The sequence below is a fragment of the Miscanthus floridulus genome, chromosome 9, assembly GCF_019320115.1.
Source record: "Miscanthus floridulus cultivar M001 chromosome 9, ASM1932011v1, whole genome shotgun sequence".
NCBI lineage: Eukaryota > Viridiplantae > Streptophyta > Magnoliopsida > Poales > Poaceae > Miscanthus > Miscanthus floridulus.
This window is the reverse complement of record NC_089588.1, coordinates 119991349-120016540: the sequence shown is the minus strand read 5'-3', so window position 1 is coordinate 120016540 and position 25192 is coordinate 119991349. Positions and strand designations below refer to the sequence as shown.

The following is a 25192-nucleotide window of genomic DNA, read 5'->3' as shown; positions in this document are numbered from 1 at the left end:
GCTAGGCCACATCCGATCACAACGTACGGCAAAACTACAAATATTTACGTGTTGGTCACTTTCTGCACCGACACATCTAGTGAAGAACTAGTAGCAATGTTCTTGCATGTTGTTGGTCACAATGAGAGGTTTAGGGTTGCTGACCTGAGTTTTAGGAGGTTAGGAGAGACAATAAGTAGGTTCTTTCAGAGAGTGTTGTATGCAGTTGGGGAGCTCAGAAATGAATTGATTGTTCCTCCTTCCACCAATGGACATCCTAGGATACTTGGCAGCAGAAGGTGGTACCCATATTTCAAGGTTGGTACCCCCATACATTGTCATGTGGTCATCATTTCTTAACCATTGTGTTAGTGCCAATTTTCACACCAACTCATACTTTGTTCATCTAGGACTGCATATGAGCTATTGATGGGACACATGTCTTAGCTAGAGTTCCTGTGAAGATGCAGCCTGCCTTTAGAGGCAGGAAGCACACCATCACCCAAAATGTTTTGGCAGCAGTGGACTTTGACCTGAGGTTCATCTATGTTCCTGCTGGTTGGGAGGGATCTGCACATGATGCTCTTATCCTGTCTGATGCTCTTGAAAGACAAGATGGCCTTAGAGTCCCACCAGGTACCCTACATAGCGTACTTAGCCATTCCCATTATAATATCAACAAATGAAACTACTAAAACAGTCACTCTCTTCCACTTTCTAGGCAAATTCTATCTTGTGGATGCTGGATATTCAGTAAGGCCTGGGTTCTTGCCACCATTTCATGCCACAAGGTACCATTTGAGGGAGTTTGGTTCAAATAGGCCTCAAAACCAAAGAGATCTGTTCAATCTGAGGCACTCCTTCCTTAGAGTTACAGTAGAGAGGGCTTTTGGTGCTTTGAAGAATAGGTTTAGGATCCTGGACAACAAACCTTTCCACCCTTATAAAACCCAAGTGAAGCTTGTTCTTACATGCTGTATTCTGCACAACTGGATCCTCAGGCATGGCTAGGATGAACATGTGCCTGCTGAATCTACATGGACTCCTAACAATAATGACAATGCCTCCCAGCCAGATCATGTGCCTGACAATGGTACCTGGGCACAACAGAGGGATGTATGGGCTGCACAGATGTGGCAAAACATGGGGTCTTCTAGAGTCTGGTCGCAATCTTAGAATGTGGTATGTGTACTGATAAGTAGCAATGATGAAACTTGGGCCTTGTTTAGATGCCATCCAAATTCCAAGTTTTTTCACTCTCTCTCCATCACATCAATTTTTAGCCGCTTGCATGGAGTATTAAATGTAGGTAAAAAAATAACTAATTACACAGTTTAGTTGGAAATCACGAGATGAATCTTTTGAGCCTAGTTGGTCCACGATTGGATAATATTTGCCAAATAAGACGAAAGTGGTACTATTCATCGGATTCACTTTTTTTGCAAAGTGAACGAGGCCGTGTAATATTTGCTGAGACATATGGCACTTTGCAGTGATGTGACACAAACGGTTATTCTATTTGACTGCTCATGCATGTTTTTGTTATCCTATCTGTAATATTTTATGTCTATGTCTTTATCTATGAGTTTTCTATTCCTTTACCATTCTTAGTTTGCTGTGTTGAATGAAATACTGGTTGTGGGTAGTAACATTTCAATCAGCTGAGGCCTCACTTTCTTTACCCTGTGATGTGAACCGAAGATCTTCAATGCCGCACTCATCTGCTGTTTCTAGTTGTATGACACTCGGAAGGTACTGGAACTTTCATATTGTTGTCAGGCCTATGATGATAACAAAACTACCATGTGTACTTGATTACAAATACCTGATGACCTTGAGCTTGTGAGGTGCTGGAACTTTTCTCTTATTCTTCTTGTTTTCATTATCTAGATTCTTGACTTGTTGTTTCTTCCTTTTCCATTGCTGTGTGTTGTCTTCTTTGTTTCTTATGCTGCAAGCTCAAGGTCAAATGAGGAGGAAATGGTATCTGAGGCCAACCTGTTCATCACTATTTCATTTGAAAACCATCTAATTCTTGTTTCTCTATGCTGTTTCAAAGGGCACATGGCTTGGTATGTTGTGTACCGAGGCAAGGAGCTTGGGGTGTATGCAACCTGGGCTACATGCCATGCCCAGGTAACTGGTTTTCCAAACTACAGCTACAAGAGCTTCCTTAGCAAAGAAGAGGCAGTAGCATCATTCATGGAGTTCAAGGGTTGTGAAGAAGAAAAGTTCTTGTCAAGCTCCCTTCAAAGGTGGTCAGGAAGACACCTGTGTTATTTGTTGTTGCTATGGTGCAGTTTTTTTTCTTGCTGGTGCTCATGTGGTTTGTTCTTACCCGTTGCTACAACTGCCTGTGATGGTTAAAAAGTGTCGTGCAAACTTGTAATGACAATGACCTGGTGAGGTACTGTGACCCTAATGTTGTTGGCTATTATATGCGAAGACCATTGTATGGTTCTAATTTGTTATTAGATGCTCCAAGGTCATTGTCAATGAAAAGGCAAAGTGAACTGAGGCAAAAAATTCTGACATTCTCTTGCTTGTTTTCCTGAGAAGAGTGGTAAAGCTCACCAAAATCATACCTTGGTGGCCACACCTGTTGCCGTGCGGCCAACCAAACAAAACTAGGGGCACAAGTTCATACCAGTAAATGGCCCATGCTGGCAACCAAACACGATGGAACTCGTCCAGTACACAAGATTAAGTGCAACCAAACACAGCAGAGTAAACGGTGTCATCTGGGCTAGGAAGAGCCTGGACAGTGCCTCCATCCCGCATGACCGACCTCGGAGCAATCAATCACCCCAAGTGTTTTATGACCAACAACTACGTACATGCTCCCATGTTTTTATATTTAACTACCATATGCTGCAGCCGTACGTATGATTTATTGTGCTGTATTCACGCCAATTATAATAAGATATCTATTTTTATTGGATTTAGTTGAGCTTAGGCTATCTCCAACCGAGCGGACCCAAATTTCACCGTTTGGGTCACGGCACAGTAAATAGATGAGCTACCCAAATTCTTCCGTTTCCAACCGCGAACGCAAAATATCTTCGTTCCTCTCCCACGCGGCCGTGCAGGGCATGGCGACGGCGACGACGTGGGGGCGACGGCGCGCTCTGGCGCTGGCGCGGCGCCCGGATCCGGCCCCCCTCCCTCTCCTCCTTCCCCGCGCCCGGCGGAGCTCGCCACCGCGGCCCGGCCGAGCTCGCGCCCGGATCCGGCCCCCTCCCTCTCCTCCTTCTTCCCCGCGCCCGGATCCGGCCCCCCTCCCTCTCCTTCTTCCCCGCGCCCGGCGGAGCTCGCCCCCGCGGCCCGGCCGAGCTCGCGCCCGGATTCGGCCCCCCTCCCTCTCCTCCTTCTTCCACGCGCCCGGCGGAGCTCGCCCCCGCGGCCCGGCCGAGCTCATGCCCGGATCCGGCCCCCCTCCCTCTGCTTCTTCTTCCCCGAGCCCGGCGGAGCTCGCGCCCGCGTCCGGCCCCCCTCCCTCTCCTTCTCCGCCTCGGCCACGACGCGGGCGAGCTCCGCCTCGGCCACGGCGCGGGCGAGCTCGGCGCGGGTGAGCTCCGCTTCTGCGCTGACGAGCTCGGCGATTTGCGTAGCGAGAGAGAGGGGACGCTTTTTTGCCTGGCGTTCAGGGGAGCAGGCAAAATACGTCGGGTGTATGGGTCCGTCGTTGGAGGATGTTTTCGGAACGCAAAGAACTGTGCCGGACGCAAAAATGGGTCTGGGTCTCGTCGTTGGAGACAGTCTTAGGCCCACCTTAAATTGATACATCCCTAAAATAAATGCTAGTGCAATAAATAATTAATCTCATAATAAAAATTGACAGGAGATTAACTCAAATAGGTGGTTATTGTGTGCATCTATTGTGAGTTTAAAAAAAGTGGAAGGCAAACTACACGCTTAGCTACTACGCGAACGGGCTTGGGCGGGCAGATATGACGAGTGGTGCGGAACTAATGAAGGTTTTGCTGTTTCGAACTCGATGCTACAAGGTACACAACGGGTCTAGTGATGGAAGAGAGGTGGAAGGTTGCACCACCCGGAACCAAGAGTTGAAATCCATAGCACCGTCGGTTCGGTTTATGATTCGACGGTGGAAATCGCAACGCTTCGAACGACCTCATTGTCCGCCGAGCCGGCGATGATCAGAAGTTTCACTGCCGTTTTGTTCTTTCGGTGATTCTATTTGCAAATTGTTTTATTTCTCTGGTGCACACAATATGTTACGGTGGTGTTACAGGTGCCATCTCCGTTTCATCCGACCAAGGTTTGATGATCGTTTACTTGTCTTTGTACATCACCATAAAGTAGGGTGACAGGCACATCGTACACGTCATATAGTACAGTACGACTTTGATGCTTTGGTTGATTTGTCTATATTTATTTGTAAGTGGTTATTTACAAATATTTTCTGCGTCTTTGCGAACTTTTGCAGGTTTGATCAATCAACATGGCCAGGATAAAAGTCTCAAGTAGACTCGGAGGAGAGAGACCCCTAGGGGGCCAGAAAGGCAAAGAGAATTCCTTATCGGTTAGAAAGAAGTCCAAGAAGCCCAAATTAACCAAGGCACAAAGAACGGTAGTGATTGCAGCAGCAGCAGCAATGCGCCGCGAGCGCGAGGGAAAGAGGCATTGATTTTTGTGATGAGCAGGCCGACGAAGAGGAAACCGAGGACGATCAGCCCAGAGCCCTCGGTACATGCAGAGGAGCCCGACGCTCTGCTCGCAATTTTAAACTCAGAATCATTAGTGAAGAAGGAACTTCCTCGCAGCAGGCGAGAGAAAGGGAAGAGGAGGAGGAGGAGAAACAGGCACCAGTCAGGCCGCCAATTCCCACAGTTGATCAGTTGTTGAACCTTAGAGCTACCAAGATTCTGGCCTTGAGTTTTGTTCCCCTGGAGGAGTGGTTCACAAAACCAAGAGAGACCACACGAGTGGCTCACCTCGGCTTATAGATGATATGTATCATTATCTAAGAGTTATCTATGACTAATATAATTTTAGTATTATTAACAATACATAAATCTTAAGTTTAATTAATTTTAATATGGATAATCATATTAATTCGTATTTTTTTATTTACATACTTGTATAGTGTCGGATTCATAAACCCGGGGTCCCTAACTGGACCGCTTCTCCCTAAACTCGACCCAGCAGGCAACACAGCGGCAGCACGCACCTGGGCTGGCCCAGGTACGTGACGATACCTGCCACTAAACCGATACCCTCGGCTAGAAGGCCTGGTTGGCGCTCCAACCAGAAAGGCTGGCCGGGAGTACGGTCCGACTCCAACTGAGTTCCCCGACTAGGAATACAACAGATCTACTCGCGCCACTCCTCCCCGAACGAAACGGTCGGTGCCGACTGGGAACAACAGACTGGGGACGCCCGGTCGGTGTGGGCCCCAAGGGACACGCAGAGCAGAAAAGGGAAACGCGAGCCTCACCCGACTTCGAGGACGCGGTATCCGTCTCGCCCGAACCCGAGGGCGCAGACTCCGCTTCGAACGACCCCGAGGGCCCGGTCTCCGTCTCGATCGATTTCGAAGGGACGGAAGTCAACCGCAATACCGAGGTCTGTACCCTACCACACCTTGTGCACGTACTGGGCGGTGCCGTCCTGTCGTATCAAGCGTACACTGTGCGGTACCGACTTGCAACAGTATTATGGGCGCCGTCATCTGCTATACCTAATGGACACTATGCGGGCTGTCAGAAACAACAGAGCCTAAACAATATGGTGGGCAATGACGGCATAAACAGTAAGGCGGGCGGCTGCCATCCCTTACCCGAAGGCGTGGGTAATAAGACTAGGTAGCACTAGTATTTACTCTCTCCCTCTTGTAAGGCCATCCCCTTCAAGCTATAAAAGGGGATGCGCTCTCTCCTGAAACGGCAGGCGCACCCTCCTGAGACAAACACAAGTCGCAACAGCTACACAGGCTCGACAATACTGCGACCCTCGGCTCTCGAAGGATCTACACGTTCTCAAACACTTAGCGCACGTTTAAGCACCCGTCACTCTTTTCACTCGAATTAGAGTCTAACCGGATCTCTTACACCCCCTACTCATTCCTCAGTCGTTTGTACCTCCACTACAAACTTTGAGCTCATGGGCACAGGAATAAAGTCACCGACCGACTCAAACTAGACGTAGGTCACGTTGTCTGAACCAGTATAAATCTTGTGTCATTGAGTGTTAGGCCACATCCAATCACAACGCACGGCAAAACAATAAATATTTACTTATCGGCCATATTTCGCACCGACAGTTGGCGCTGTCCGTGGGGATCACACCGCGTGTTCACGCTTTTTTGATCATCGGATGGCCCACCTTCTTGCCATCTTCGACATGGCGAGTTCGAGCGACACGGTTCGCTTCGGCTCGCTGGAGTTTCCCACGCCCCCACTAGCTGGGACATGGGTTCCTCCCGTCTTCGCACCATTTTAGACCTTCCACTTCGGAAGTCTAGACTTCATCGCCGACCAGCTTGGTTTACTTTGCCTCCGCAAGGAGGCACTCATCCCAGCGTCCACTGGAGGAGGAGCGCCCTCCACCGGCCCGAGTCACTCAACGACCTCAACGTCAAGACACTCGCGCTCCGCTTCGAGCCCACGCTGGGCTCAAACCCCATGGTGAGTGATGTACATATTGTTCTTTACTCATTGTTTAACACCTACCGCCAGCTCTCCGGAGGGACTCCGTTGTCCCCACCGCAATCGCCATGCTACCGGTTCCCCTACGGCTTCGCGTCCCCCGTGGACGCGTACGCACGGGAGCTCTAGAGGATGCTGATGCCGCCCCTCTCATGTCTGAGTTTGTGGGGATGGTGGGCTACGCCCCCGTCTCCTTCCACGACCTCGTCGATGATGAGATCCAAAGCGATGGCTCCAGCATCGGCGATGCCATGGCACCTGGCCACCCTATGTCCTGGGAATGCGCCATGGTGGACGTCTCGAGACAGCAACTAGAGGTGGTGGAGTATCTGCAGACCCACACCTCTCCAGACCCTCGTGTGCAGGTCCATGCACGAGCGTAGGAGCACGGCGAAGAGTTGCGACTGCGGCGGCTAGACCGGCCACCACCTATGCCGGCGCGCCCAGCATAGGTCGTCGGACCGCACGCACGTAACCCGGCGAGCGGCGCTCAGGGTCGTGCCCGATAGGTCTAGCGCAACATCCTGGACGAAGGGCATGATCCCCCTCAGTTTGCTCGGGTTGGCCAGAACTTCGCTGCCGCGGCGATGCTTCTGCCTGGCCTTCCTGAGCCAGCCGATCCCTAGGAGCTGGTGGAGACCATCGCTGTTCAGCAGGCGGAAAGCTCCGCATCAGCACACCGGCACACGGCCTCTGTCCCAATCGGGACACTAGGGCCGCACCTATCGAATCGCTCCGTCCACTCACTAGGGCAGCTGTCAGGCGTGGAACAGGAGGCTGTGTCTGCGCCATAGCCCGACTCAGTGCCTGCTCCGCACCAACTGCCTATGCGTGAGCTTCTCGGGCCGAACCATGTCGCTCATAGCATCATGGACAATCGGCGCTAGAGTCGGTACGATGATGACGTCCACCGCATGGCGGCGAGGGCGGGCGTCGCGGGCTTTGGCTTGTCCACCGAGGAGCATGAGGACTTGCACCCCAGGTGTGGGGACCGACCAAACAACCGGAGCCACCCCGGATGGCCTAGGGCCATGGGCCTTTGGTCACCGCATCCAGAAAGCGTTGTTCCCACAACGTTTCCGACGGCCCACCAACGTCGCCACGTATACCAGGGAGACGAACCCCAGTATATGGCTCGAAGACTTCTGGCTCGCCTGCCGAGCCGGAGGAGTGGATGATGACTACTTCATCATCCAGTACCTCCCCATCTGCGTGGGAGAGTATGTTCGAGCGTGGCTCAAATTCCTTCCACCCGACAGCATTCGTGACTGGGTGGACCTCAAGAAGGTCTTTGTCGGGAATTTCCAGGGGACGTATGTCCATCCTGGGAATTCCTAGGACCTCAAGAGTTGCCAGCAGGAACCCAAGGAGTCCCTATGGGATTACATCCCTAGATTCTCGAAGCAGTGCAACTCCCTACCTGACATCGTTGACGCGGACGTCATCAGCGCGTTCCTCTCTTTGACAACCTGTGAGTTCCTAATCCACAAGCTCCGTAGTGTAAAACCCCGTACCACCCGCGACCTGCTCGACATCGCAATGAACCACACCTCCAGCGAGGAGGTGGTCGGGACAAGGGCAAGACCAAGCACGGGGATTAGGGCGAGGGCCCCTCCACACAAAAGGGTAAGAAGAACAAGAAGGATCGGGGCCGACCGGGCAACCTAGCTTTGGCCGCCACGACCGACCGTGCGAACAAGCAGACCCAGTTGGGCCAGCCTGACCACTTCAACAAACTCATGGAGAGCCCATGCACCAATCACGCCTATCCCATCAAACACCTCTACAAGGACTGCGAGCTCCTCAAGCGCTTCCTGCGGCAGGCTGCCAAGCCAAAGGATGGGAAAGGCAAGGAGGACGCGGCCAAGAAAGGAGGCGTGGCGGGCAAGGATGAGGACGGCTTCCCCGACCCCAAGGAATGCCTCATGATCTTTGGGGGATCCGACGCTGTCCACTCCAAGCGCCAGCACAAGGTACGCTACCGAGAGGCATGCGCCGCCGAGTTGGCCATCCCCTCTTTCCTTAGCTGGTCGGACTCCCTAATCACTTTTGATCAGAGAGACCATCCTTCCCACGTCATCCGACCGAGACGCTACCCGCTTATCATTGACCCCATCATCCACAAAAAGTGCCTCACCAAGGTGCTGATGGATGGAGGCAGCGGCCTCAACATTCTCTACGTCGACACCCTCGACGCCATGCGCATCCCTTGGTCAGAGCTCCGCCCTGTGAGCTCTCCTTTCCACGGTGTGATCTCAGGGACGTAGGCATACCCACTCGGGTAGATCGACCTGCCCGTCATGTTTGACGACCGCACCAACTTCTGCTCAGAGGTCATAACCTTCGAGGTGGTGGACTTTCCGTGGTCCTACCACGCCATCTTGGGACGGCCATGCTACGCCAAGTTCATGGTGATCCCTAACTACACCTACCTCAAGCTGAAGATGCCGGGACCGAATGGCGTCATCACTATAGGTAGCACCTTCTTGCACGCCTACACATCTGACCATGAGCATTACGAGCTCACCACTGCCGTCATCAACTCCACCGAACTCCCGGAGCTTGGAAATTCGGCAACTCCAGCAGTCCCCGATTGCAACAAGTCGGCCTCCTCGAGCCCTTTGCATCCCACTGAAGGGACCAAGGCAGCAGAAGTCGACCTCAATGACTCAACCAAGATGGTGCGGGTTGAGATCGAGCTCCCGGCCAAATAGAAAAGCGAGCTCGTAGACTTCCTGCGTGCAAATCAGGATGTCTTTGCATGGAAGCCTTCTGATATGCCTAGCATACCAAGGGAGGTCGCCGAGCACGTACTACGCGTTGTCCTAGGCTCAAAACTCATCAAACAACGCCTGCACCGCTTTGATGATGAGAGGCGTAGAGCCATAGGCGAGGAGATCGGCAAACTACTAGCAGCCGGTTTCATCAAAGAAGTATACTAGTCCGACTGGCTTGCCAATCCTGTTCTTGTAAAAAAGAAGAATGGGAAATGGAGAATGTGCGTTGACTACACTAGCCTCAACAAAGCGTGCCCAAAGGATCATTTTCCTTTGCCACGCATAGATCAGATAGTCGACTCCACCTCAAGATGCGAAATCCTCTCCTTTCTGGATGCCTACTCGGGCTATCACTAGATCGCCATGAAAGAGGCCGACCAGTTCACAACCTCATTCATCACCCCGTATGGTTCATACTGTTACATAACCATGTTGTTTGGTCAGAAGAACGCAGGCGCCACCTATCAACGGTGCATGTAGCGATGCTTCACCGACCAACCCGACCAAGTTGAGCGGCCAAAACCAACAATCGCCGTCTATGTTGACAACATAGTGGTGAAAACGGCTCAAGCGAGTGACCTGATCGCAAACTTAGCCACAACATTCGCAAACCTTCGAAGGTTTCGCGTCAAGCTAAAACCCAAAAAATGCATCTTTAGGGTTGCAAAGGGGAAGCTACTCGGGTACATCATGTTCGAGCACGGCATCAAAGCCAACCCCAAGAAAATCATAGCAGTCTCCAACATGGGCCCCATATGCAATGTTAAGGGAGTACAAAGGCTTATGGGATGCTTGGCCACCCTAAGCCGGTTCATCTCCCGACTAGGCGAAAAGGGGATGCCTCTCTACAAACTTCTCAAGAAGACAGGCGCATTCGTCTGGACAAAGGAGGCACAACAGGCCCTACAAAGCTTCAAGGCGTCACTAACGTCGACCCCAATCCTCGTCACTCCTAGACAAGGAGAACCCCTCCTTCTCTATGTTGCGGCAAATGACCATGTGGTCAGCGCCGCCCTCGTCGTCGAAAGGGAGGAGTCAGGACATGCCCTGAAGGTCCAGTGACCGGTGTACTTCATCGGGGAGGTACTTTCCGACGCCAAAATTCGCTACCCCTAGGTCCAGAAGCTTCTGTACGCCATGCTGATGGCAACCCAGAAACTCCTGCACTACTTCACCAACCACGAAGTCGTCGTCGTCACTTCGTACCCGCTCGAGGAGATCGTCCACAACCACGATGCCATAGGCCAAATCTCCAAGTGGGCACTCGAACTCATGGGCCACGACATCAGGTATGTCCCCCACACTATGATCAAGTCTCAGGCCCTAGCTAACTTCATTGCTGAATGGACAGAAGTCCAGACCCCAACCCCGGATGCCACCCACGAGTACTGGACGATGTACTTTGATGGGTCAGTCATGGCACCTGGATCAGGGCAAGAGTGGTCCTAATCTCCCAACAATGCCGTAGAGTATGAAGCCCTCATAAATGGACTACGCATTGCCATCGAGCTCGGTGCCACATGGCTGTATGTTCGTGGCAACTCAGAGTTGGTCGTCGACCAAGTCATGAAGGAGTCCTCCTACAAAAGCCCTCTTATGGTGGCGTACTGCCAGGAGGTGCGCAAGCTCCAGTACAAGTTCCGAGGAATCAAGCTACATCATGTCCCTCAAAAGGACAATGATGCCACCGACTTCCTCATGAAATTGGCGGATAAACGGGAACCGTCCACCGACGGAGTCTTCATAAACGACCTCCATGAGTCGTCTGCTCGCATCCAAGAGGCTCTGACCCAGACGTGCTCCGACACCAATTTGGCGCTCGGGGGCTTCGACCCCCGACGTACCTCGACCCTGACCGAGCACTCGGGGGCTCTGACCTTGGCGCCTCCATGACGACGACGCCCGCCGATGTTGCCGTGATGGCACTCGATCCAGCCGACTAGAGGGTGTTACTGCTCGTCTACCTCCTCGGGGAGATTCTGTTGACACCGTTTTTTTGCACGTGTCAAAATGATCAGAGTGGGCTAATCGGCAGGAGGAAAGTTACTGTATATGCTGACAGCCGATGGAAATCAGCTTGTAAAGATGGTTGCCGATGAATGGTGGTGATCGATGGAAAGGTTGATTTAGACTCGGGCGTTGCCGATACGGTTGGAGATGTTATTGTCGATGCCGATGAAGGAAGGCTTGAAAACTACTGCCGATGAAACAGGAAGTATGCTGATGGAAAGGAGGTCGGTGAGAATTCCATCGTAATTGAGGCGGACAGGGAAATAGATAGGAGTTGATTTCCTTTTCTATATTTGTTAAAGTATGATTCATGTAAGGGTCACGTGTTTCCTTAGATGTGGACTTGGTGTCCTAGTCGTATTTGGTTATGTCTCTTTAGATCAGAGTATAAATATAGATTGAGGGGCAATGTAATAAGATATATCAATCAATATCAAAAACCAATTTTTACTCCTATTTGCATCTACTTACTTTTCGGTGACTTCGTCAATTTGCATATTTTTCCTTTTTTACGAGTTCTCATTGATTCGGCGAGTTGCATCGCTTCAGTGCGACCTTCGGCGATTCTCGAGTTTCGCGTGAGTACCTCTTGGCCGTGACTTCTGGGCGTATTACTGTTGTTAGGACCAAAGTACTCGTATCTTCATCCTTGTCGATTAACAGGTCAAATCGACTAGCACGCTTTGGATATCGATTCGGGTATTAGCCCTTTGTGTTTGCAGATCCACTTTTGCATCAACAGATTCTTCCACTAGAAAGGACCGAGGCACGGCGAATCGCTCGACGTGCCAAGACATTCATCACCATCGGTGATGAACTTTACAAATGAAGTCCGTCGGGAGTACACATGAAGTGCATCCCGACCGACCAGGGGAAACAACTTCTCCTCAAAATCCACACCGGAATCTATGGACATCACGCGGCACCAAGGTCACTGGCCGGGAAAGCGTTTCACCAAGGTTTTTACTGGCCAACCACGCTGTGAGATGCCGAGGAGGTTGTCCATAGATGTGAAGGTTGCCAATTCTACGCTCGGCAGACTCACTTGCTGGTGCAGGAACTGTAGACCATCCCCATCACCTGGCCATTCATGGTCTAGGGCCTCGACATGGTCCCAGGTGGCTTCACTCACCTACTCGTGGCAGTGGACAAGTTCACCAAGTGGATTGAGGCGAAGCCCATCACCAACATCTGCTCGGAAGAGGCGGTCAAGTTCTTCCTCGACATCATTTATCGATTTGGTGTTCCTAACTGTATCATCACTGACCATGGAACGAACCTCACTGGGAAGAAGTTCCTGGACTACTGTGATGGTTACGACATGAGGATCGACTGGGCCGTGGTCGGACACCCGCGTACTAACGGTTAGGTCAAGCGGGCCAATGGCATGATCCTCCAAGGACTCAAGCCCCGCATCTTTGACCGACTCAAAAAGTATCCCGGCTGATGGGTCACCGAGGTCCCAGCAATCCTCTAGAGCCTAGGAATTACCACAAACCGATCCACGGGGTTCACCCCTTTCTTCCTAGCAAATGGAGCCGAAGCAGTGTTGCCATCCGACCTAGACCACGATGCCCCAAGAGTAAAGGCCTTCGATCGAGACCAAGCCACGGAGACTCAGTAGGACATGGTCGACTTACTCGAGGAGGCTCATGAGATAGCCGTGATCCACTCTACTCATTACTAACAAACTCTCCACAAGTACCACGAAAGAAAAATTTGAGGGAGGACCCTCGAGGTCGGTGATCTCGTACTCTAGAGGACCAAGTCAACCAAGGAAAAGCATAAGCTCTCTCCACCTTGGGAAGGACCATACGCGGTGGCCGAGGTGATCCGATCGGGCGCATACCGACTGAAGGACGACGACGGCAACGTTTTCATCAAAACATGGAACAACGAACAGTTACGTCGCTTCTTTCCCTAAACTCGGTCTTTACCGGTCAATTCTACACAATACTTGCTCCTTTAGCACCCCAGCCTGAGCACTCTCGGCCTGGGTCACTCGGGGGCTCCACGGGGGTGCGATATCACCCCCTCCTTACTATCGTGCAATCACACTTTACTATCACACAGTCACTTTTTTCACCCAAACAAAAGGGCATCATGTTCCTTTGATTACCCTACATAACTTGCGCTTTGGCATCCCGACTGATCAAACCCCGCCATGACCTATGATTACAAACAGTTGAGCCTCGCATGCCATGCCTAGGTTCTTAAGCTTGTAGCCTATGGTCAACGAGCATGTGTGAAAAGAACAGGACAAAAAAGCAAAGTTACGCTAAGATAAAATATGGGCGGGAGGGACAAGCTTCCCCTCGCAAGTTATTCTATCACAAAACGAACTTAAAAAACAAACACGAACATAAAAAAGTTCAGTCGGGGGCTCCCCCATGAATTTCTCTCTTTACAAAAGAGAAACCACTACTACTACTCTAACACTATTGTGGATCCGTGGTTGGGTCGAGCGATGGTGCGGTCGGCGAAGATAGAGGTAGCTCGGCTGCGATCGGGGCAACGGTGCTCGGCTCGGCCACAATCGGGGCGACAACGCTCGGCTCGGCTGCGGACGAGACATCACTCAACACAGTCGCAACCTCTTCCACCTCAGCAGGCTGGATGACATCGGCTTGGCGCACACTTCCAGCCACCCTTGACCGGCGAGCGTCCATCACCCACTGCGGGGTGACCTGCTCGGCGACCAATCGTGCGTGCGACACCAAGCTTTCACCCAGCACCTAGAAGTCGTCCGCGCTCCACCCTTTGGCATATCCCCTATAGGTGGTCGCAAAGTCTAGGCCTAGGTAGTGGGTCGCCACCAACATCAGCGCCCCCGACATCCTGAAGAGCATGCTGTCAGAGATAAGTGCTCGAACCTCATTCGGAACCTCCGCCAGCTGGAAGGCTAGTGTGCTGGTGCTCGACCCTGGTCCAAACACCTCGGAGATGACCAACTGGGCAATGTTGCAAAGCTGGTTGAGCTCTCCCTCCATAGCACGTCGCTCTTCTAGGGACCAGGCCAGTGCCTCCACGCTCCGACCTGCCATCACCTTGGTCGTCTCCAGCTCTCGCTCTAGAAAGTCCACTTTTCCACCTAGTTCTGGAAATGGACGACAGTCAGGAGAAGGATAAAAAAAAACTCTAAGACATCGACCAAGGGTAGGAAAAAAGTTCAGACCAAGGTGGACGCCTTTGAGAGTGCTGGGCCCTGCCTCCTGCTGGTCACCCTCTCATGCAGTTGGGTGATCGACTCCTCTACCCCGAGCATCTGCTGTCGGAGCACGACGACCTCCCTCTCGGTGTCCGATCGAGCCTTCCGTTCCACGACGACCTCCCGTTCGACATCCGACCAAGCCTTCCGTTCTGCCTCTAGAGCTTCCAGAGACTTCCCGAGTGCCACCTTGGTCTTTGCCGAGTGGGCCTACACCGTGTCGAGCTCCTGCTTGGCAGTAGTCGCCCGCTCAGCTGCATGCCGCTCCATCTCTCGGGCTCCTGTCGCCTCTACCGCTCGATCTTGGGACTCACGGCAGGCGAACTCCAGCTTGTGCCTGAGCTCGTTGATCCACCGCAGCGCTGCCGCCTCCTGCTCCATCCAACCGTGCTCCTCCTGAAGAAACCAGGACTTACGGATCGACATTGTCTCCAATTCCTATGGCATAAGAAGCAAGCCAGCTAAGACAATTGTTTCATGCCCTTTGTGTTTGCAGATCCACTTTTGCATCAACACATCTTTTGGCACGCTCGGTGGGACCAATCAATCCGATCAATATGTTCAATCCCGAGATCGATTCAGGGAACATTATCGCGGTATCAGAAGAAGATCTTAAGGAAGAGCAGAGGCAGGCTATGGAAAAGGTTGTAGAAGAATACAGGCAGCTTTGTCTGAAATCGTTTAGCCTAAACAAGAGTGGACAAGTCATCTAGAAGCAAGATTTACCGTTGCCTCGGCAGGTTACCTTTGACTCCAATCCTGGTAAACTTCAAGAGATGGTTAATTCTACAGTAAATCGTGCTTTGATTAATCATTCCAATGTGCTGTCCAATACTGTTCATAATGCTGTGGTTTGAACTCTCAAAGAAGGACAAGCGTCACCGCATTACGTTGGGCCTGCCTATCACCAACCAGAGCCGGTATCTGTCAATACTCCATCGGCTCCCTTGGCCGTTGTGGGTACAGAAGTTACTTCTCCTCCAGTATTGGCAGGCTTACCTAATATTCAATCTACACCGATACGATCAGATCCGGTACTACCAGGAGGGCGAGTTCAGCTTAATACAGATCTATCGGCATCAGCTATGTCAGGCCCTGTGTCTCAGAATAGCCAGATTCCTGCTAATTGGTGGGGATATGGTATGCCTCCGGAGTCATCTGCTTTCAATCCTGGGTTACCTCAAGTGTTTGATGCAGTAGGAAAAGCTCCTATACCATCGACTGTTTTGTCGATGGCTCAAGTGCCTCAATATGCCACAGCAACTACTGTGCAACCAACTCCAGGAGGTTTCCAGATGCCTTTGGTTCAAACACCCAATTCAAGTCCATCGGCAAGCTTACTGCCGATGCAGCAGAAAGCCCCTGCTATGAGTCAAACTGGGGTTCAGTTCATGCCTCAAGCTGGTTATAATTATCCAACAATGTCAGCAAATTACCAGCCATCGGTAAGTTTTGTACCGATGAATTCTAATAATGGTTGGTCAGGATAGTTACCTGTTCAACATACAGTTCAGCAAAATCAGCAGGTTGCAGGGATTCAACAAGGTCATATGCAAGCTGGTTTCCAGAATCAAGCATCGGCAGCTCAGCCGATGAATGCTTTCCAGCAGGTTAATGGACCACAAGTAACGGCAAATATGCCGATTGCTGGAGATCGTGGGCCACAAAGATATGTGGAGGGACATCAGCAGGTACCTCCTGTAGAAATTCAGCCAGTTCGTCAGCAGGAGGCTGATGCTTTTTGGGCCGATAAGATAGCAGAAATTATGAAGGATCAGTTTGGGATAAAGCCCAAGGTCAATACTTATTCTTATCGGACTCCATACCCTCCTGCATATGATTTAATTCCTCTCCCAAATCAGTACAAGGTACCAGATTTCACTAAATTCTCTGGGCAAGATGATACATCAACAATGGAACACGTCAATCGCTTCATTATTCAATGTGGAGAGGCAGCTAGCAGAGATGAATTAAGAGTTCGATTATTTTCATCATCTTTGTCTGGATCGGCATTTACATGGTTCATTTCATTACCACCAAATTCTATTATTACCTGGGTTGATCTAGAAAAACAATTTCATAAGTATTTCTTTGCTGGAATCCATGAAAAGAAGCTTACCGATTTAGTAAAATTGAGACAGCATAATGATGAATCGGTAGAAAGCTTTGTGCAAAGGCTACGAGATGTAAAAAATAAGTGCTACAGCCTGGTGCTGGATGATCGGCAGCTTGCTGATCTGGCTTTCCAAGGGTTATTGCCACATCTTAAAGATAGATATGCTTCTCAGGAGTTTGAAAGCCTCAGTCATCTTTTGCGAAGGATCTCTGATCAAGATACTAGGGTTTTTGAACCTAAAAAGAATTGGAGTAAAAAAGTATCATTTGTTGAAGAAGTAGGAGATTCTGATTCTGATGAAGAACCAATTATCGGCTTGGCTGAGTGGGTTAAGAATAAAAAGCCGATATCTTGTCCCTTTGGTCAGAAAGAGCCAGAAAAGTTTACCTTTGATATCACCAAGGCCGACAAGATATTTGATCTCCTGCTTCAAGAAGGCCAAATTAAGTTGTCACCTAATCATGTGATCCCATCGGCAGAAGAGTTGAAGAAGATCTTGTACTGTAAATGGCACAATGCAACTTCACACAGTACAAATGAGTGCAAGGTGTTCAGGCAACAGTTACAATCGGCTATTGAATCTGGGAGAATTAAGTTTGGTACTTCCAAGGCCCAGAAGCCGATGAAAATTGATCAACACCCTTTTCCAGCAAATATGTTGGAGGCCAAAGGGAAGACCAAGGTATTGATGTCAGAGGCTACTGAGAAAAACGCATCAGTGGATCCCCAACATCGGATAACTACCGATGATGCAAAAAGTAAGGGTTTGCTGGGAGAAAGTAGTAGTTCCAAAAATCCTCCTCGACCTGGCATTGTGATTACCCATCGAAGGCAGCAGGAGGGTTGGCGTCAGTGTAATGACCGATATCAACAACAGCAAGAAGAGAGATGTCGGGAAGAATGGTATCGGCATAGAGATCATTGGAGGTACCCGTTTTTCATCCATTGCTGGGAAGAAGGTATTAAATTGCCAACTGTTGAAAATTGCCTTGAGTGCAATGGTTATTATGGGGTCAATCGGTCAGAAAGGAGGTTTCAACCTGGCAATCAGGGTTTATTTATCAATGAGCCGATCAGAGGCAGAGCATCAGTGCATGATCGGCTGGGGGCAGACTTAGTGTACATGAAAGGCTTGGTAAACGCGCTGGATATTTTCCAAGGAATCAAGAGGAGCTTGAGGAGATGGCAAACGCAAGAGTTCCCGATAAAGAAATATTCTATAGGGACCCTAATATACGCCGTATAGAATCAACTAGGACCTGTTATCAGCCGGTTTGGAAAACCAAGTTTCCTCGATGGTGCCCGGAGGGTCTGACAAAGACACAGAAAAGGAGGATGCAACGTGAGCATCAGAAGGATTTCTACCGAGAGGAAAATTCCTCCAATGAGAGGTCTGGTCATCAGCAGTGGCAGGTAAAACACAAAAATAAGGGCCCATCGGCAGATGTTAATATGGTATTCATGTTGCCGATGGAGTTTTTGGCACTATCTGATAATGAGGAAGAAGTTGTTCTCTCTGATCAAGTAGCTCAGTTGACACTAGATCCAATGATGGCTGTTTTTGAGAAACCTACCGATGACGAGAGACAGCATCTTAAGGCTTTGTTTGTGAAAGGCAGAGTTGATGGGCAGCCTGTATCTAAGATACTTATCGATGGAGGGGCTGCGATTAATATTATGCCTTATGTGATGTATCGGAAACTTGGTAAGGGAGATCAAGACTTGACCAAAACCGATATGATGCTGAAGGATTTTGAAGGCAATGTGTCACCGGCTAAAGGGGCAGTATGCGTTGAATTGACAATCGGCAGCAAAACCTTGCCGACGACGTTCTTTGTTATTAATGGCAAGGGTGCATATAATCTGCTTCTAGGGAGGGATTGGATTCATGCTAATTGTTGTGTTCCTTCTACAATGCATCAATGCCTCGTACAGTGGATTGGGGATAAGATTGAGCTTGTCCCTGGTGATTCTTCTTATATCATCGTATCGGCAGAATCAGATACTTATGAGTGAACTAAATGCATATCAGGAGAAGTTTAGGAAAGAGAGTTCCTTAGAGTTGCTGATTATGAAATTCCACCCATCCAAGCAGTCGGTTCTGAAGAAGAGTTTTAATGGATAGGTTTGCCGATGATGGAAAATTAGGTCAAGGGTTCACATCGGCAGATGATTTAGTAGAAGTAGATATTGGTGATGGCAATAGGCCAAGACCTACTTTTATTAGTGCTAAGTTAGATTCCAATTGTAAGCAGCAAGTAACTGATTTGTTAAAAGAGTATAAAGATTGTTTTGCTTGGGATTATACTGAGATGCCTAGATTAGACCGATCGATAGTTGAACATCGGTTACCTATCAAATCTGGATTTCAGCCACATCAGCAGCCAGCGCGCCGATGCAACCCTAATATACTTCCTGACATTAAGGCCGAAATAACTAAATTAATTGAGGCAAAATTTATTCAGCAGTGTCGATATGCAGAGTGGATCTCTAATGTGGTTCCTGTTTATAAGAAAAATGGAAAACTTCGTGTTTGTATTGATTTCAGGAATCTCAACAAAGCCACACCGATGGATGGCTATCCAATGCCGATTGCTGATTTGTTGATTGATGCTGCAGCCGGACATCAAATTATCAGCTTCATGGATGGTAATGCAGGTTACAATCAAATATTCATGGCTGAAGAAGATATTCCCAAGACTGCTTTCCGATGTCCAGGTCATGTAGGGCTGTTTGAGTGGATAGTCATGACGTTTGGTTTGAAAAATGCCGGCGCTACTTATCAAAGAGCTATGAACTTTATTTTTCATGAATACATCGGCACATTAGTGGAGATCTACATTGATGATGTAGTGATTAAGTCTGGAGATATCACAAAACATCTAGCCGATCTACGAAAGATACTGGAGTGCACAAGGAAGCATGGATTGAAGATGAATCCTAATAAATGTGCATTTGGCGTATCGGCAGGTCAATTCTTGGGTTTTATGGTGCATCAGCGGGGCATCGAAATCAGTAGGAAGTCTATTGATGCAATTAACAAGGTGGTTGCTCCTGCCAATAAAACTGAATTGCAATCTTTGATCGGTAAGATTAATTTCATTAGAAGATTCATATCTAATCTGTCGGGTAAGATCAAGGCTTTCAGTCCATTACTTAAATTGAAAGCCGATCAGGAATTTGTATGGGGAGCTGAGCAGCAGTTAGCCCTAGATGAAATTAAGAAATATTTAACAAATCCTCCAGTGCTAGTTCCACCTCAACACAGGAAACCTTTCAGGTTGTATTTGTCAACTGATGATACCGTTATCGGTTCAGCTCTTATTCAAGAATTTGAAGGGAAAGAACGTGTTATTTATTATTTGAGCAGAAGATTAGTGGATGCTGAGACAAGGTATTCGGCCATCGAAAAATTATGTCTGTGTCTATACTTTTCTTGTGTCAAATTAAGACATTATTTGTTATCTGCCGAATGTACGGTCATATGCAAAGACGACGTAGTCAAGTATATGCTGTCGATGCCGATATTAAGTGGTAGAATCGGTAAGTGGATTTTAGCATTATCAGAATTTGAACTACGTTACGAATCAACTAAGGCAGTTAAGGGGCAAGTTATGGCTGATTTTGTCACTCAGCATTGTAATACAGTGGACTCTCTGGAAGTTGCTCCTTGGACACTTTTCTTCGATGGGTCCACATGTGGTGAAGGAGCAGGTATTGGCATCGTGTTGATTTCACCTCAAGGAAGGAAGTATGAGTTTTCATTGCCAATTGTTGCTACATCGACAAATAATCAGGCTGAATACCAAGCCTTGATAAAAGGGTTAGAATTGCTGAAGGAGATACGTGCCGATACTGTTGAAATCTTTGGTGATTCTATGCTAGTTATAAATCAATTGGCTGGGATTTATGAATGCCGAAGTGAAGTTTTGATTTCGTATTATGAAAGATGTTTGCAATTGTTGAAAGGGTTTAGAAATTTTCGTCTTGAACATATTTCTCGACTGCATAATGAGGAGGCTAATCGACTAGCTCAGCATGCTTCAGGGTATCAGCCTATTCAGGAAGTGCTAACATCGGCAGTCGATACCGATGAATGGAGAAAGGAGATTGTCGATTATTTAAAAGATCCATATAAAAAGGTTGAAAGACGTATAAGGTTCCAAGCTACCAAGTATGTGCTCCTCGATGATGAATTATATTATCGAACTATAGATGGAGTTTTACTCAGATGTGTTAGCAGTGATGAATCGAAAAGTTTGATGGGTGAAATTCATGAAGGAGTGTGTGGAGCGCATCAATCGGCTTTCAAGATGAAGTGGATGATCAGAAGGAATGGATACTATTGGTCGACTATTCTTGAAGATTGTTTTAAATATTTTAAAGGATGTCAGGGGTGTCAAAAGTTTGGTAATATTCAAAGAGCGCCTGCATCGGCTATGAACCCTATAATTAAACCTTGGCCGTTCCGGGGATGGGCTATCGATCTCATCAGTCAGATTTATCCGCCATCGAGCAAAGGACATAAATTTATTCTGGTTGCTACCGATTATTTCACAAAATGGGTTGAGGCAATTCCTTTAAAAAAGGTGACATCGGCTAATATGATCGAGTTTGTGAAAGAGCATATTGTTTACCGATTTGGTATTCCTCAAACTATCACTACCGATCAGGGTACTATGTTTACATCGGGAGAATTTGATGAGTTTGCTAAAGGTATGGGAATTAAAGTTTTAAATTCTTCTCCATATTATGCTCAAGCTAATGGTTAGGCTGAGGCTTCTAACAAAGGGATCATCAAACTCATTAAGCGCAAAATTAAAGAAAATCCTAAGAGGTGGCATACAGTATTAAATGAAGCCTTGTGGTCATATCGGATGTCATGTCATGGTGCAACCAAAGTGACGCCTTATCAGTTAGTATATGGACACGACGCAGTATTGCCTTGTGAAATTAAAACTGGCTCTAGGCGAATACGTTCTCAAAATCAGCTGACAGCCGATGATTATGATACTCTTATGAAGGATGAGTTGGAAGATGTGGCGGGTCATCGGTTAAGGGCTTTAGTTAGCATCGAAGAAAATAAGAAAAGAGTAGCCAGATGGTATGACAAGAAGGTGAAGGTAAAGGAGTTTGCCGTTGGAGATCTGGTCTGGAAATTGATTTTACTGATTGGGACTAAAAGTTCAAAGTTTGGAAAGTGGTCTCCTAATTGGGAAGGTCTATATCGGATAAATCAGTCTGTTCCTGGTAACGCATATATTCTAGAAACCCTCGAAGGGGTTGTGTTTCCCAGAGCATTAAATGGAAAATATTTAAAGAAATATTACCCTAGTATCTGGATGGATGCATAAAAGTATAAGTGCCGATAACAGTCCTATCGGCTAGAATTATACAAGGATGTCAGTGTCTCATAAAGTGTCGATGCAATAGACAAGATTTACAAGTTTAACAAGGATTGGATAGCCAATATCGCACGCAGGCGAATCTGGTCGGCTTCCTTCATTTCTTTGATGTCTTCATCGGCAGCACCCTCCACAGGCTTGAGTTTTTTCTTCATGGCCAAGGCTTTGCGAGCCTGGATGTCTCTTTCTTGCTGAAGGGCCTTGATGGCATTGGGTAGCTAGATTTCTTCTTGTTGGGCATGAGTTAAGGCTGCCTCGACTTCTTTCAATTCAGCCAATAGAGCCATTTTCTTTGCCGATAAATCTAAGATTTTCTGCTTAAGTTCAGCGCCCGAAGTCTGCAAGTTGCCGATGCCCTTGTGCTTCTCATCGGCAATCTGTTTCAGTTGTAGCATCTCTTCTTTGAGTTCAGCCTAAGCTGCTCTATCGGCAATGCGTTGAGCAGCACGTTGATATTGCAGTTGGCGGCTTTCTAAATGGGCTGCTGGGAAGAGTGCTTCTTCAACATCGGCAGGGACCTGGCCACGGATTGTTTTGAAAATTGCCTTTGCGGGGTCCGAGTCATCTACCAGTTGGGCGGTATCCTGCTGTAACAAGTCCAGGAGAGCTTCCAACTTGGACTTAATTTCTGCCGATATTGTTCCCAGTGCAAGGGAAGAACTTGTTTCCTCTCCATCATCGTCAGAAACGTCAATGGCAAAGGAAAATAGGCTGTTTGGGGAGTCTTGTTCCTGAGAAAAAGAAAAAAGCGGTCAGTTAAGGATAAGTATGAATATTATAAATCGACTAGGTCAATCGGCTTACCTGTTTTAGGGCAATTTCCTGTTCTTGGCTGGAGGAAGCAGCCTAGAGTATGCCGTGTGGAGGATCGGCTGAGCTTGCCGATGGGATATCCTCTGTGGCTTCATCAGTGGTTGGCCCTTGGGGTATGATGACCGATGGTATGTCCTGTACAGGAGGATTAACTGCTTGCTCAGTTGCATCGACTGATTCTGGCCGGCTTATAGACATTGGGGTAGATGTGGGGATCGGCATGGACTTCTGTCATTTTGGCTATGCCTCGGCATCTGTTAAGGCTTTGCGCTTTGCTTGGGCCTCAGCAACGGTTGGCTAGGGGGCATCGGCACTTGTTGGTTGTGGAGCTTGAACATCTGGTACGCTTGCCGATGTACCCGTTTGTTGCTGCAAAACAAGTGTAAGGTATGATATTGAACAGATAAAATGTAAAATCAAAGGAATACCTCTGAAGGTTTGTCGGAGGTAGTGGTGCTTGATGTCGGAGGAATTGCCGATGACGATCCAACAGCGGCTCTTACACCCTGATGATTAATGTTAATACAGTTTGTGATCGGCATGAGTAGAAATAAACAGGGTTGTTACCTTGAATGCCTTGATCAGGGTTGTGGCAGCAGCCAATGGAGTGGCCCTAGCTGTAGCCAATTTGGACTTGGAGGTGATGGTCTTGGCATGGGTCTTCTGGTGAGTCAAAGCAGCTAAGGTGGGGGGCGTTGTGGCCGATCGGTTGATATCGTGGAAACAGGCCGAAGATCGAAGGGTTTCCCACTTTTGCTCATAGATGGTGCTGGGTTGTTAACCTGTCACGAGAAAGTTGTTACCGATATATGAAAGGAAAAAGCAGAAGGGGGTTAAAAGAAACTTACTGCGTCATCGGGGATGGCGTATTCAGGGTCGATCATGTGCCGATATGTGTGAGCAGATGTTGCAAACAGTTGTTCCCTCCACTCTTGCCACCATTGCTTATATGATTCGGTGATGAAAGATGTTGGCGTCCAGATGGATATATCGACACCTATAGTATCGGCATCGGGGGAGAGTCGCACTACCCCTGCTCCAATCTGTTCCGCAGGTGATTATTTCTCTGGGTTTGATCACATCGGCAAAACAAAGTTTGATTGGCAGTTGCCCAAAAGCCAATTGACGGGATACTGCCGATGGATGGTAAAATTCATACGTGATATTGGTGTTTTTTCCGCTACCGAATGTGTTTACTGGGATTGCCCTAGGAGTAATGATGGCCATCATGAGTTCATTATCCTGATTCAGAGTGTCATCGGCAAAGTTGAAAAGAAGGGGGAATCTGTTTTCTTCGTCAATATAAGGTACCCAGGCCCTATGATCACGAGAAAGACCATTGTAGAAGCTTTGGAAGAATCTGCTGATCTGGTCTTCATTGGCCTCTGTTCCAGGGAGGACAATTATGGCTTCACCAAAATTGAGGGGTGAGCGTGTTGCCGATTCCTCATCCCCAAGCACGTGGTCTTCAGCAATTTCTTGTGGGAATTGTTGTGCAAAGAAGTCCCATTACAAACGTTTGTGCATATGGGCATTCAGCCACATGTTGATAAACCACCACGGGCCTCCTAAGTTGCCGATGGGTTTGCCAAGCAAAAGTTTCTGAGACACTTGATGAAGAAGATGATAAGTGGAGCTCAGAAGGTATCAGCCAAGAGGGAACCTTACACCATTGGCCAAGAGTTCAGCCGCGGGAAGGAAGGGCGTTGGTTGGTCCTACTGATCGACCACAGAAGATAAATTTTTCTAACCACATATTCAAGAATGTGGCATGTTCCCTCTAGTTAACTGTCCCGGTCCTCTGGTATTCTTGAATGTATCCCGTCCAACCGCCGATGTTGCGGGTATTCACCCTATATTCAGAATTTCTGCCATAGATGGAGCCTTCATCGGCAGTTGAAATGTCCAAGCCAGTGAGCATGTAGACATCGGCAAGTGTGGGAGTAGCTGAGCCATGTCCAAACATAAAAGTGTTTGTGTGTGTCTGACCAAAAGTAAGCAGCTGCAATCATCATTGACCCGTTCTTTTGCATATCGACAATGGATAGCCTAATGCATTGGTCTAGGTTCCATTCTGCCCAGTGTACTTGCATCGACCTATTGACCCTCAAGTACCAATCTTTCCACCCTTTGGTGGTTTTGGGCCAAGATCGGAATGTATATTTCCATAAATTCAGAGAGAAATTTTGGGCTCTAAAAGGGATTCTGTAACC

The 25192-nt window shown here is 48.5% G+C and overlaps 1 protein-coding gene across 1 annotated transcript; it reads left to right on the top strand.

Annotated features, from left to right (window-relative positions):
- Positions 1 to 8950: 8950 nt before the first annotated feature.
- Positions 8951 to 9364, top strand: LOC136480740 (uncharacterized). The gene has a single exon (XM_066478203.1). The coding sequence runs from the start codon at positions 8951 to 8953 to the stop codon at positions 9362 to 9364; it is 414 nt and encodes a 137-aa protein (XP_066334300.1).
- Positions 9365 to 25192: the final 15828 nt, after the last annotated feature.